This window comes from Homarus americanus, unplaced genomic scaffold (assembly GCF_018991925.1).
Source record: "Homarus americanus isolate GMGI-L3 unplaced genomic scaffold, GMGI_Hamer_2.0 scaffold54443, whole genome shotgun sequence".
NCBI classification, from domain to species: Eukaryota; Metazoa; Arthropoda; class Malacostraca; order Decapoda; family Nephropidae; genus Homarus; species Homarus americanus.
The window spans coordinates 6,203,087-6,218,131 of record NW_024750852.1 but is presented as its reverse complement, the minus strand read 5'-3'; the positions used below and the strand labels follow the sequence as shown (position 1 = coordinate 6,218,131).

The window sequence follows — 15,045 nt, the reverse complement described above, 5'->3', positions numbered from 1 at the left end:
TCGTCCATCAGCTGAGTGGTGGCTTCATGGTTACCTTTGTCGACTGGGGGCAGGCCGAACAACTTAAGGATACTATATTACATTCATCAACGACGTCCCCATCGAGGTGGAGGTCAATCTCTGTGATAACGCCACATGGGGAGTGATCACCCATGTTGAGTTGCAACACCTGAAGACACATGAGATTCAGTAGTTGATAGATGTTTACTTGGAGAAGAAAATGAGAAACGAAGAAAAATCCACCTCAGCTCTGGTGGATTTTTCCAACAAGGTTCAGGTAGAGAAGTGTGAAGTGAGCGGTGCTGCTGATTGGCTGAGGTGAAGGCGGTAACGGGCCAATCACCGCGCAGTCCGTGAGTGAGGCCCAGTCTGTGGTACTCGCTGCTGATTGGCTGGTAAGCAGATGGCAAGTGATCAACCTGCAGTTGTACTTTTTACTTTTATCCTCTTCACCAAATGATCGACTCGTTAGCCGGTTGGGCGATCGGTCACGTCTCTGTTACGCACTGTTGGCAAGTACTGGGCATGCACTGGCTCCTGAATGTACCTGAACCTGCTCCAGTGTTGATCAAGTCTGGTCTTGAAAGAGCTCACACTCAGTGCCGTCACAATACTTTCTGGTAGATTGTTCCAAGTGTTCACAACTTTCACTCCGAAAAAGTTTGCCCTCACTTTTTTCTGGACTTGTGGCTTCTTCAATCTTGAGCTGTGACCCCTTGTGGGGCGAACGTCCGCCAGCTCCAAGTAAGGACACTCGACTGAGTAGTGCCTCTTGAGATGCTTATACACCTCAATTAGGTCACCCCTTGCCCGTCTGTAGTATAAGCTAGGCAAGTTCAGGCACTCCAATCTCTCAGGGTAGCTGAGGTGCCGAAGTGCAGGCACCAGTCTGGTGGCCCTCCTTTTAACATTTTCAACCAACTGACAGTCCCGAGCATATCTCAGGGACCAGACGGGGTGACAGTACTCCAGATGGGGAAGCACTTCACTCTTGAAGATCGTTACGAGGGACAGACCGTCTAGATATCTGAACGACCTTCTTATAAGACCCAATAATTTATTTGCCTGATTTGCCTTCTTCTCGCAATGGCCCGAGAACATCAGCTCATTGTCAACATACACACCTAGGTCCTTCTCACATTCAGTTGCAAATAGTGCAGTTTCTTCATCTCGTTGGGACATATGATACGCCTCCTTACCGTTGGTACGCCCCAGGTGCATCCTCTTACACTTCATGACATTGAATCTCAGCAGCCATTTCTTTGAACATTCTTGGAGCTCACAGAGATCCTTCTCCAGCTCTTCACAGTCCGCATGGTTCTTGATTTCCCGAATAATTTGGTGTCATCGGCAAACATTTGTATGGAGTGTACAACGTCAGGCATGTCATTTATGAAACAAACAAACAACAGCGGGCCCAATACGCTACCCTGTGGTACCCCGCTTGTGACAGGTACGAATGATGATTTCGTGCCATTAATCACCACACACTGCTTGCAGTCATGTAGAAAGTCTTCTATCCACGCTAGGACATTTCTTCGAATTCCGTACCCTTCCAGTTTGATTTTCAGCCTCTCGAGGGGTACACTGTCGAAAGCCTTGGCAAAATCTATGTAAATATTGTCGATATTACCACCCAGTTCCAGAATATGGGTCCAAATATCCAATACCTTGAGCAATTATTTTAAGCAGGAGTGTCCCAGCATAAAACCACATTGGCAATCCTTTACAATGTTGTTTCGTAGATGTTCCATTGCGGCATCTCTGATAATACAGTACTCTCAAGTACTTTACATATTGTGTTAGTCAGGGTCACCGGTCTATAGTTGTTCATGGAGTGACGATCGCCCTTCTTGAAAATAGGACTCACATAAGCCACTTTCCATTCACTGGGGACCTTTTGTTCATCCAGTCATTTACAAAACAGGATCTTCAGGGGCTCGGCAAGCTCGTTGCACAACTCTTGGCACTCTAGGATGCACCATGTCAGGGCCGGGACTCTTATGGACCTTTAGCTTTGATAGTTTATTTCTCATACCCTCTTCTGTGAACACAATGTGGGTCAGTGCTGTGTCGAACCGTCTGTCCTCAAAACGCAGGAAGTTAGGGGAGAGTATCCACTACAAGCCATTAGTAATAATGATAACTGAAAACACAACCATATGAAATGTTGCCCCACAAGTACAGTATATACCATGTAAACGAGTCACTTGTGCATGTATATGGGAGCGAAGTAACACTACAACATCTATATATATAAATCATTTACGTGAGACTGTATTGATTGATATCCAGCATGTCATATGGTATATAGTACATAATGAATTGAAATAGTCTAATAACATTAACTAGGTAAGTATTAATAATAAATTAAAAGTCTCATACTGAAGGCAATACTGTATAGAGGCATAGGCAAGGAATAGGGTCACGAGCTTTACTCCTTCCCCAGGCAGTTGGTATAAGTCTTCCTCATAAAGGCTGTTTGGTAACTCACGGTACGCACCATCTTTTACATTTTATATCCGTATTCCAAAGTGAATAGATATTTAAACTTTGATGTATATTAATATTGATCGGATTATAAAAAAAAGTATTACCTCTTATTATATAGCGAATTTTTTTATAATTTATTCTACAAAATTAAAAAATTAAATCGTTGCAGCTGTATTATCATCTTGTGTTCATAACCCGAGTTTAGAAGAAGGAAATTGGCGCCACTGATAACTGAGAGACTTAGTGAAGGAAACATTAACTTATATTCTCCTGCACACGGTGAGTAATGGACAGTAAAGTAAACTATAATGGTTAAAGTACTGACTATTGACTCACGTAATGGTAGATACATGTTGTTAATCAATACAATTGTTAGAAGTTTACAATATTGGTTTTGAATGTTTAAAAGTTTGTATTCAGTACAGTACAGGTATACTATATGCTGGGTTAGGGTCATCTCGTACCCAGGACAACTCATACCTAAAATAACTCGTATTCAATAAAGTTAACTCGTATTCAATAAAGTTAACTCGTACTCACGCCAATTCATACCCAAAATAACTCGTATTCAATAAAGTTAACTCGTACTCACGCCAATTCATACCCAAAATAACTCGTATTCAATAAAGTTAACTCGTACTCACGCCAACTCATACCTAAGATCACTTGTACCCAACTTGCTCTTTGATTTTTTTGAGTTGGAAGTACAGGGTTTATGTTGTACTGCAGAATAGAAAGAGTAACCAGAATTAGACAACGATAGCGGCATGTTGATGACACTTCTCCTGAGTCTATATTATGTGGGCTATGGGCTAGAATGGTTCTATATAAAAGTATACACAATCGGTTCAGAGTAGTGATAGAATGCTGCCAACTGGAGGCAAAGGTGTAGAAGAGCGGTCCGACTAATTACCCAAATGTAGCCAAATATAGCCGGAATGAAGTCAAATAATGGTCCTAGATGAATAAATCGGACTGCCAATCACTTCTCGACTAGTATTTGGTGTCAGAAAGTCACAAAAAATTGGAAAACTTACTTTAATCTGAGTTTATAGATCGCGTGCATGTACCGACGGAGCGAGGAATTACCCATATGCCAAATATAGCCGCAATGAAGTCAAATGATGGTCGTACAAGCGTAATTCAGGCTGTGAATCACTTCTCGACTATTATTTGGTGTCATAAAGTAAAAAAAAATTGGTAAACTTAATTTAATCTGAGTTGTGTTAGGTTAGGTTAGGTTAGGTTAGGTTAGGTTAGGTTAGGTTAGGTTAGGTTAGGTTAGGTTAGGTTAGGTTAGGTTAGGTTAGGTACATGCACTTGATCTATTAACTCGGAATAAATTAAGTTTACCAATTTTTTGTGACTTCGTGACACCAAATACTAGTCGAGGTTAGGTTAGGTTAGGTTAAGTACATGCACGCGATCTATTAACTCAGATTAAAGTAAGTTTTCCAATTTTTTGTGACTTTCTGACACCAAATACTAGTCGAGAAGTGATTCACAGCCCGAATTAGGCTGAAATTGGTTGAAATTTGTTCTACACACTAATATCATGATAATAAACACAAAAATGGAGATGACACTGAATAGAACCTAATAGAACCTTACCTAACATACCCATAGGTTGGGGGGGAAGCGGCGAGCCATGGTGTTGAGGAAGTGGTAATTGATTGTTGTATGAAGACAAACCCAGTTATATTTCACGGTATTGCTGTGAAAAGTACTTCCTCATGAACACATTCATAATTAAGAGTATAACATTGGTTTTAATCATGACATTTTCCAGCCAAGTTCCCTGAAGCAAACTGGAACTAACCACAACGCTTCAGCTTCTTGTATTTCTTATGCAGTGGATATTTTGCCATGACCAGCTAAGTTCCTACTAATGCTATTTTACCATGAGTGCGCTCTGACTAAGTACTTTCTATTTAATATGACAGGGGGTCCATCCCCTGGCTAGGAAGTTAGGTAAGGTTAGGTAGGTAGGTTTCTGTGGTTGGTTAGGTCAGGTTCTAGTAAATGTCGCCTGTTTTATAATAACATCTGTAGAAAAAAAATCAAACATATTTTAGTTAAATATGTTTATAGTTACACAATGATCGACTCACGGTGAAATAAATGCCAAATGCCGTCAGCGTCATGGTCACATATTGTTTTCGCGTTGTTTGCCAGAAATGGATGATTAGCCAATCAGAGCGCATTCACAGTAAAATAGTGTTAGTAGAGACTTAGCCATTCATGGCAAAATATTCACTTTTTTCTATTACACTGGATTTTGCGTAGCTTTTGCCAGGTTGATATTCCAATAACACAGTGTAACTATAAAACACCAAAATACACTAGAAGATTAATATATCATAACAGTTGGAGAAATGCGATATAAGCGAATTTTTCTGTGCTGTATTGTCATATTTGTGAATTACACCTCCCCAAAAAAAAAATCAATATAGTATTAAGGTAAAGATTTGTTTTAACGTCCCCTTCGTTTTTTACAGGGAAATATTTTTTTATGGTGTATTTTGGTGTGCTTTGTTGAAATTTGATCTTCATGTTCTTTGGGAAATCCCCATTTATGAGAAAATGTCAGACATATTGAACTAACCAACCAAAGAAACTTGCCTAACTTTCAGGCCTGAGGGCTCTGCCCCCTGGCCCCCCTGCCATATTAAACAAAAAGTACAGTACAGGGTACTTATTTTGATATATGGTACCAATGGAAGCAACTTTGTTGAAGCGTCATGGTGTAGTTTTATGTTTTTTTAATGGACGTGAGAGTACACTTGAACTGAGCTGTTTGGTTGTAAACAAACAGACGACATGAGGCAATATGCAGATTTTTCGGAGGAGTATTTACGGTTAATAATTCAACTTTAGACATTACCTCCAAAGTAATGACTATTCAAAATTGTTGAAAGGCAAAGTAATCTATATCTGAAGTCCAAATAGCAAAATATTAATTCTTTCTATAGAAACTGGTTACCGAGAGTTGTAGTTTTTACAGAGTAAATATTTTATACTGGTAGTTCTGCTATAACGCGATAATTGTGTTCTTGTAAAATATCGTGTTGTAGAAAATCGCGTAATAAAAATAACAGGGCTTATGGAGAAAATAGGGTTAGGTACAGATTACTCGAAATCGAAAAAATTTAGTAGTTAGCCTAACACAAAGGATAGCACAGTCTAAATAAATGTTACATTCATATCTAATAATGAAATCATACAGTAAATGTAACACTTTACCTTGAAAAAATATGAATGTAACTTGATGGGGGAGAAGGGTGATTTTGAGGTTGATAACATCGAGCTTCTCTTCAAGTGTTATATCCTTTCTTTTACGATCATCACCGGGAATTCTATCACCAGAACGCTTCTTGGAGATATTCTTCTTTACCATATTCACAGTTAATACCACAAAATTGGAGGAATAGTAAGCAAAAATCGCGTTATAGCAAACAAGCGTTCGCGTTATACAAATATCGTTCCTAATTCATAAATCGCGTTAGAGCAAATTCGCTTTATCAAAACACGCGTTATAGCAGAACTCACTGTATGTATTTTTGGTAAAAATTCTTTATCCCAATTTTGCCAATTGGTATGAGACTATTTTGCTAGTGTATTTTGGTGCTTTTTAAGTGACCTAACCTAACCTATAAACGAATCCTAGTGATAATGGGATGAAGATGAATACAGTAGTATTTACCTTTTTTGTTAAAAGAGAAAATCTTTCCATCAAAATCATATTCATTTTATTATATTTGCAGTTGGATACCAGATTAATATACGTAGTCTTTTTCTCTTCTGTTTTTAATTTCTTTTTTTTTTCACCCCCCCAGGACCCGTTATGGGCCCGTATAGAAATCTTTCTCATGTACTGCATTCTTTGTTTTGTAGATGTCTGCACAGAGATCCCAGGATGAAGATGACCCTGATGAAATCAGTGCAGGACCAAGTCGCAAGAGACACAAAAGTGCCCATGTGTACAGCAATAACATTAGCTCTAGTTTGCAGCTGTCACAACAAGAGGTAGTTATTTGCTGCAAAAATCTCATAATTGTGAATAAAGTACAGGTACTTATTTTGGTATTTATTCGGATCTAGACTGTCCGCTGTTTTTCATTGAAAATGGGTTTTAAATACCCAATTTTCACTGATTTTATTAGAGGATACTGTATTATGCTGGGAAAAAATATAAAAATTGCTGAAATCATGTGCTAACCTGACCAAACAAAATCAAACCTAACCTTTATCTTAACTCGCCTATATATATAGAAAACTAAGCATTTCCACAAGAAAATTAATAGAAATGAAAGCAGTCAGCATACAAAATTGTCTAAAACACCTCATAATTACTGAACCGCTGACAGTCACGAGTCGTATATTACCTTTTTTTTTTTTTTTTATACAGTAAGCCCTTTATTTACATTACTCCTATTCATTATGTTTTGCTATAATGTCACTGGTGAATCAAGGAACATGAATTGATATTAAATGCGGTAACTCACTACAAACTTCATATTTAAAATAGAAATGTGACAGATTTAAAGAGAACAATGTGCACAAACATTCTCCCAAATACCCTGGCATTAGACAATATAAATTCCTTCTTGGTTTAGACCCAATAGTGCTGAGCATTTCTTGTGAGGTTTCATCTGGTAAGTCTGAGTGCAATACAATACTGTAATGTTGATACGGATGGGTTCCATTCCTGGAGGCTATCCATAGAACCATAGGAAAGAAAGTTAAGTACACAAATTCAATTAAGGTAATTCCATTTACCTTAAATCCTGGTGCCAATTTGCTCATCCACAGTGTAAGTTTTCCATCTCGCAAATTACGTGTGGTTGCTGCCTCATTATCTCAGTAGATTTTCTGTTCCAGATTTATTATACTTTATATTTATGAGCAGGTCCTGTACTCTTACTGTCACCTGGGTGCTATTCAGTCATTTTACAACACAATTAACCCTCTCGTGCACGAAATAAGTTTTGAGTTTTCCAATTCTAAGATCACATCTCTGAGGCCCCAGAGCAGGTGAGACAGTGCATGGTGAATATTTTTTGCTTTATCACCCCCTCCCCCCCAAAAAAAATCAAATAAATAAAAGAAAAAATTCTTGGCATAAACCAGGGGTGTCAAACTCATGTCCCTCCCACGGGCCAAATGTGGCCCTTGGGATGGTCAGATGTGGCCCGCGGGATGACGGTAAAATTTATCAGCCCGTGAAATTATGATAGAAATAGATATGAAGGAAAAAATGCAGATATGAATGAGCCAGTAAATTCCAAAATGATCTTTATATCATTGTGGCAATATTTGAATTTACATTGTTAATGCTAGTAATAACACGACTGAAAAGGGAAAATGCTTATAAATAATGCATAGAACAGTACTGTATACAGTATGCCTTTTGCTACACCACAGTATCACACAAAAGAAGCGGGGGAGAAATTCGACCTGCTGTTGCTCTTGCGCCACCAAATCAGCTCGTGTCTCAGAACGAGTTTTTCTAACCTTCAAGTCCTTAGGCTCGGCTATTTATGGGCCGATTTTAATAAACAAAAACTAACTACTGCAGTAGAATAACATATTGTGCATGGCTGAACATATAGATTTTCTTTATATTTGGCTTAGTTTATTATTTGCTGGCTTATTTTCATAAATATTTTGAGGAAAAATGGTAAGTTAGGAAAAAATAATCATGCACCCAAAACAAAAGTGATAATCAGAAATATTTGTACGTCACGTTCAAGAGGAGTAAATTACATATACTCTACATGAATTTCAACGTAATCTAGCGAGATGTTATGGGGAAGTAGGATTTTGAAAATTGATAAGAATATAAGGGAATAATCAGGTATCAGGCAGAACTGATTCAGGGGTATAGCAGCAATGTATCTGGTGTCCTTAATTGCTGACAGGAAATTGATATTGATTGATCAATTTTTAACGAATTTCGTGCTTCAGCCGGATGCTCCCCAAAGTGCAATTGACGAAAAAAAATTGGAGATGATGTGTAGGGGATCTAACAATATGACTGAAAATAAAATAGCCCCTTACAGGACACTTCACCCAGCTGCCTTACGCTTACTCTGCAGGTCTCTTACGCACTGTGCTGCACTATTTGATGTAAGTAACAACGGATACTCGTCCAAAACCCGAAAATGTACTTAGGGGAGAGAACGTATCCATAAATTTGGAAATCCATAACGTGAAGAGTGTCTGTATATGTGTTGCATCAAATATTGGATGTTACAGAGGATCATACAGTAATTTATTTTTTCTGTATTGTATTTCTTAGACCAGAAAATTCCATAAGAGCAAAAATTTTATTCCTTAAATATAAATGTTTCCTTGTTTGTAACTTTTGAAATGCAAAATTCTTGAAATCAGATATCCATAATTCAAGGTCTCTGTACCCCACACAGACACAGTGGTAGTGTAAAACTTGAGGGGTGGTGGTGTTACACTGTACAGCTGATTCCATTTTATCACTGCAGTAGGAAGTGTATAGTTTGCTTGGCACTCAATTCAAAGTTTAATGTCACAACTTTATAACTTCGTCGAGTAAATGAGAAACTTTGTGACTTATAGTGTTCCCAAACTGACTGAGGCCATTAAAGCAAAACAACACTAATTGGGGTAATGTTATATGGGACCAACCTGTATACAGCACATAAGTGTTATGATAACATCAAATTATTTCTAGTTGTTATCTAAACAAAGATACTGTACTGTATTGTGAATGTCAGAGTTTATTAAATTTAACATGATGCTTTGTTCCCATGACTATAAAGAACCCAGGAATTTTGGAAGACAAAGACTATACTGTACTGTATAATAAGGGAATACAGAGGCAGCCACTCCTACTATGTTTCATGTAGAGATTGAGTTCGTAAATTTTATAGCAAGTTTTTTCTTAAATAAAATATATATATTTTTTTAATATGAACCAATTCTTACAGTCACAAGTTAAACATTTTTGAGTAAAAATAAAAATATGGATAGGGCATTTAATTTTTTACAGTTGCAATAGATTTTGTAGATGCAAACCTGGTAAGACTAAACACTGCTGGGAAAACATTTATACTCAGCAAAGGGAAAAATTGGTTGAAAATATTTTTTATTCTTGAATATAGACCTGCTTATTGATTTTCAGCAGAGTGCATCCAGTGGGATCTTAGAGTATGTGACGGTAAAAAATTTCATGTGTCTCGACAATATGATGTGTGCCTTCTCACCACAAATCAACTTGGTGCAGGTGAGTTTGATACCAGATCTTATAAAGGTTAGTGTCTACTTACCGTATAGTGAAGTCAAAGCATTTTGTTATTTACTGCTTATCTTAATTTCTGTTTATGCTATAGGAAGATGTAGGTTCGGTGGGAAGATTAGACAGATCCATAATGGGGAACCAGTATACTGTATACCAGTATATTTTGATATATTTAATAGTATTTTAAGCATACACTCTCTGTTATACTTTTAAAGTTTAATATGATAAGGAATTTTTCTGCTATAGTATTTGGTTAAATTCTGTTTTACAGGGAAGAAATGGAAGTGGTAAGAGTGCAATTTTAACAGCAATAATAGTTGGGTTAGGTGGTAGCAGCCGAACAACAAATCGAGGAAACAATCTTAAAGGTATGTACAGTACGGTATCTCTTTCAGTAATTGCTAATTTTGCTACATCGTAAGTGTGGTTAGTATGTAAATATTAGCATTTACAAAAGGAATGTTCATTGGGATATTTCAAATGTATTTATTTAGTACAGGGTTGTAAGGTAGTATGTGTGCATGTATAATACCCCTTTTACAACATTACTTACCCCATCTTGTTTTTAAATCTTGTTTTACAAGTAGAGGTACACATGGAGATATTTCCTGACAGTGTGACATACAGTACAGTACTGAAGCTGGACCTACCAAGTACAATATAGTCTCGGTTTACGCGGTCAATTGAACCCGTGGAGGTCCGTGTAAAACGAGAAACGCGTAAACGAAATAACAGAACATATGGGATTAATTGAAATAGAGACTGGGCCGACCCCCAGACTACCCTTTATTCGACACAATACGTACCTTGTAGTAAAAATAACATCTCAATTTTATGATGGTATGCACACACAATTAATATTTAAGAGAAATATCAATAATATTAGGTTTTTTAACACTTACGTTAGTAGAAGAGATGGCTGGGCACACGGGGATGGGGGGTTGGTTCCGAGGCAGTGGGCAGATTATTGGCCCTCACCTGTATCACTTGTATCACTATCCACCACAGAGGCTTGCAGGGCCTCTTTGTCAAACCCCTCAAAGTCCATATCCTCACTATTACTATCACTGACTTGGGCTGGCTGTGGTAGGTGGCGGGTGAAGAACTCGGTAATATTTTGTTGACTGGGCGACCTTGTGCGCACCCTACCCGCGCTGCTTCCCGCGTAAATGATGGAATGTACTGCGTAACTATTAATTGCCGGTCTGGCCAGGTGCCGCGTAAATGACCATCCGCGTAAAGGAAATCCGCGTAAATCGAGACTATACTGTACAATACACGACTGAATATAGGAATCCACCCATGGCATCTGTTGTGTGGGCTTGGCGTCACATCTCACAGACAAGTTGAGGTCGGATAGGTGACTGAGAATTTGAATATTTTTAGAACTGGACAATCATGTACTTCAATCATACAGGATGGCTGGACAGGAGCTGACTTTTAGCATTGATGCTGCCACCCCCTTGGTAGGAAGCTGGTCCACCAAAGGGTTGTTCTTCCATTGATAAAACTATTGATAGGTTACTCAGAAGGAATCCAGTTCTTTATTTTGGTCAGGAAGCAAACCTGTTTTCATTTATTTGTGAGGCAAATGCTCCACCAACTGAGATAAGAAACCATTTGAATATTAATGTTTTTTTTTCACAGAATTAGTGAAGTATGGAAAACAATCTGCTACAATTGAGATTGCATTAAAAAACAGTGGGAGAGATGCCTACAAGCTTGACCTGTATGGTGACATGATTATTGTGGAGCGTAAGATACAAGCTAATGGTGGAGGAGGAAGATACAAGTTAAAAGCAAAAGATGGTAACGTGTCTTCATTACATAAGTTGTATAATTATTCAGTACAGTACAGTACTGTATGTATATGCAAAGTTTTGTACTATTTGAACTTATTTGTTTAATCTCTATTAGATGGAAGTGCATTTAATTTTTAATCATTATTATTAGGGTATTTAATAGCAAGAAATTTTTAGATAATTACTAAAATCTGGAAATTCAATTTAATATTTTTTTGCTGTAATACAAATTTGCTATTCTAAATACAGCAGTATCTTGCTTATTTAAGTTTAAAAATTCCTACCTTGTTTATTAAATAAACCAGTTATTATAAAGTGGAGTGTTGATAATTTGCCGTTTAGCTACCAGTCCAGAAGACATCGTAAATTATCAAATTGCGAATTTTAGTTAAATTGATTTAAATGGAAATAATGAGTTAGGTTGCAAAGGCCAAAATAAATTTTTTTTTCAAAACTGCCTTAATAAATACTAAATATCATACTGTATATAACAAAAAATACAGTAACATATAGATATTGTATAAAAAGTAGTTCTATAGTACAGAAACAACTCCTTCCCTTCTCATAATCATCCTCTGGATGACACCATTGCATTAACATGGTGCTGGCTGGCTGGTCGGTCAGCTGTTTGCTTAGGATGTAATGAAACCAACAACTTATCTATGGGTGAATATGGGATATATATATATATATATATACTGTACTGTATATATAAAGTTTATATGTATAATTATTATTACAGGTTGTACCTCTCTAGTCCGGCATTCTGTGGTCCGGAAACTCCCGTGGTCCGGAACGATTTTAGTTTGTCCAATAGGTAGATAGGCAGCTTTTTTTTTTTTTCCTTATCTGAATTATTATTATTATTACAGGAGTATTAAATTTTTTCCCCTCAGGCTCAATGTGGGTCAGTGACCTTTGCCGGTGGGCTAATCATAAAAAAAAAGCATGGGGAAATTGGGTTTGTTTACATCCGGCAGTTTGGCTGCTCTCTCTCTCTCTCTCTCTCTCTCTCTCTCTCTCTCTCTCTCCTCTCTCTCTCTCTCTCTCTCTCTCTCTCTCTCTCTCCTCTCTCTCTCTCTCTCTCTCTCTCTCTCTCTCTCTCTCTCTCTCTCTCTCTCTCTCTCTCTCTCTCTCTCTCTCTCTCTCTCTCTCTCTCTCTCTCTCTCTCTCTCTCTCTCTCTCTCTCTCTCTCTCTCTCTCTCTCTCTCTCTCTCTCTCTCTCTCTCTCTCTCTCTCTCTCTCTCTTCTCTCTCTCTCTCTCTCTCTCTCTCTCTCTCTCTCTCTCTCTCTCTCTCTCTCTCTCTCTCTCTCTCTCTCTCTCTCTCTCTCTCTCTCTCTCTCTCTCTCTCTCTCTCTCTCTCTCTCTCTCTCTCTCTCTCTCTCTCTCTCTCTCTCTCTCTCTCTCTCTCTCTCTCTCTCTCTCTCTCTCTCTCTCTCTCTCTCTCTCTCTCTCTCTCTCTCTCTCTCTCTTCCTCTCTCTCTCTCTCTCTCTCTCTCTCTCTCTCTCTCTCTCCTCTCTCTCTCTCTCTCTCTCTCTCTCTCTCTCTCTCTCTCTCTCTCTCTCTCTCTCTCTCTCTCTCTCTCTCTCTCTCTCTCTCTCTCTCTCTCTCTCTCTCTCTCTCTCTCTCTCTCTCTCTCTCTCTCTCTCTCTCTCTCTCTCTCTCTCTCTCTCTCTCTCTCTCTCTCTCTCTCTCTCTCTCTCTCTCTCTCTCTCTCTCTCTCTCTCTCTCTCTCTCTCTCTCTCTCTCTCTCTCTCTCTCTCTCTCTCTCCTCTCTCTCTCTCTCTCTCTCTCTCTCTCTCTCTCTCTCTCTCTCTCTCTCTCTCTCTCTCTCTCTCTCTCTCTCTCTCTCTCTCTCTCTCTCTCTCTCTCTCTCTCTCTCTCTCTCTCTCTCTCTCTCTCTCTCTCTCTCTCTCTCTCTCTCTCTCTCTCTCTCTCTCTCTCTCTCTCTCTCTCTCTCTCTCTCTCTCTCTCTCTCTCTCTCTCTCTCTCTCTCTCTCTCTCTCTCTCTCTCTCTCTCTCTCTCTCTCTCTCTCTCTCTCTCTCTCTCTCTCTCTCTCTCTCTCTCTCTCTCTCTCTCTCTCTCTCTCTCTCTCTCTCTCTCCTCCTCTCTCTCTCTCTCTCTCTCTCTCTCTCTCTCTCTCTCTCTCTCCTCTCTCTCTCTCTCTCTCTCCTCTCTCTCTCTCTCTCTCTCTCTCTCTCTCTCTCTCTCTCTCTCTCTCTCTCTCTCTCTCTCTCTCTCTCTCTCTCTCTCTCTCTCTCTCTCTCTCTCTCTCTCTCTCTCTTTCCTCTCTCTCTCTCTCTCTCTCTCTCTCTCTCTCTCTCTCTCTCTCTCTCTCCTCTTTTCTTAGAGTACAACATTTAACCCTTCAATATATGAGCAGTAAATAAGTGTTGCTTTCATATTCTTATGTAGAAGTAATGGCGATATGTTTTCACATTATTAGCACTTACATATGAGCAGTGTCACTTTTTTTCATTAATGGTTAGCTACTTATATTGTTCATTTATTAACATTAAATAACATTACAGGTACTTCAAGCAACCATATTCATTTTTTTTACATTAATTTTACTACAGCTAAGCTCAGGGTCTTATTTTCTTCAGTTTATATGTAGAACCAATCAGTCACTGGTTTAAGTAACTTTAACATAAACAATGCGACGCCCGTCTCGTCTCCTCTAATATTCACGTATTAATAAATTGTATTGTTAATTTTTTCTGCATTTGTTAAATAAAACAAATTCAAACATTAATTAAAATATATAGAACAGTAAATAAGTGTTGCTTTCATATTCTTATGTAAGTAATGACAATATGTTTTTCATGTAATGTATGCGCACTTACATATCTCGATCTCTCTTTTTTCTTTACCATTAGTTAGCTAATTCTATTTGTTTTCCATTTGTTAACATTAAATAACATTACTTAAAACAACATATTAATTTTTACTACAGCTACAACCAAGGTCTTTATTTTTTCAGTTTTATATGTAGAACCAGTCGGTCACTGGTTTTTGTAATCAGGGCTGTGGGTGAGAACAAAACCTTGAACTCGACTCCTCAAATTTTTATACTTCGACTCCGACTCCTTGGCCTATTTTCTTCTTTCTACCATCCTAATTGTAATTTGTATGTTGCTTAACCTGCATAGGTAAAAGTAAACGATATGGCTATACTGCTTTATTAATGATCTCGATATTTAGGACTACAAAAGATGATAGGCTTGAGCTTTCAAAGTTTCAATCAAAAAAATAAATTTATAAGATTCAAGATATTAACTAAAACACCATTTACATGTACAGTATATTCTAAAAGTTCGATCTCAGCATATGAATTTTGTTTAGCTCCATAATCTGATGTGGATCTAAATGATGATCCTACAATTCTTTTAAATAAAGTTATATATTTGCATTAAAGAAATGAGTGCCTTATTAAGGAAAATTGGATAAACCTTGGCAATACGTAACTTC

The 15,045-nt window shown here is 38.0% G+C and overlaps 1 protein-coding gene across 1 annotated transcript in view; it reads left to right on the top strand.

The window, feature by feature from the left end:
* Positions 1-6,387: 6,387 nt before the first annotated feature.
* The window catches only part of LOC121854434 (structural maintenance of chromosomes protein 6-like), a 12,636-nt gene continuing 3,978 nt past the window's right edge, over positions 6,388-15,045 (top strand). The window contains exons 1-4 of the mRNA XM_042349106.1: positions 6,388-6,519; positions 9,653-9,754; positions 10,041-10,137; positions 11,417-11,616. Of these exons, the coding sequence (XP_042205040.1) occupies positions 6,388-6,519; positions 9,653-9,754; positions 10,041-10,137; positions 11,417-11,616 (531 nt within the window). The remainder of the gene's footprint in view (positions 6,520-9,652; positions 9,755-10,040; positions 10,138-11,416; positions 11,617-15,045) is intronic.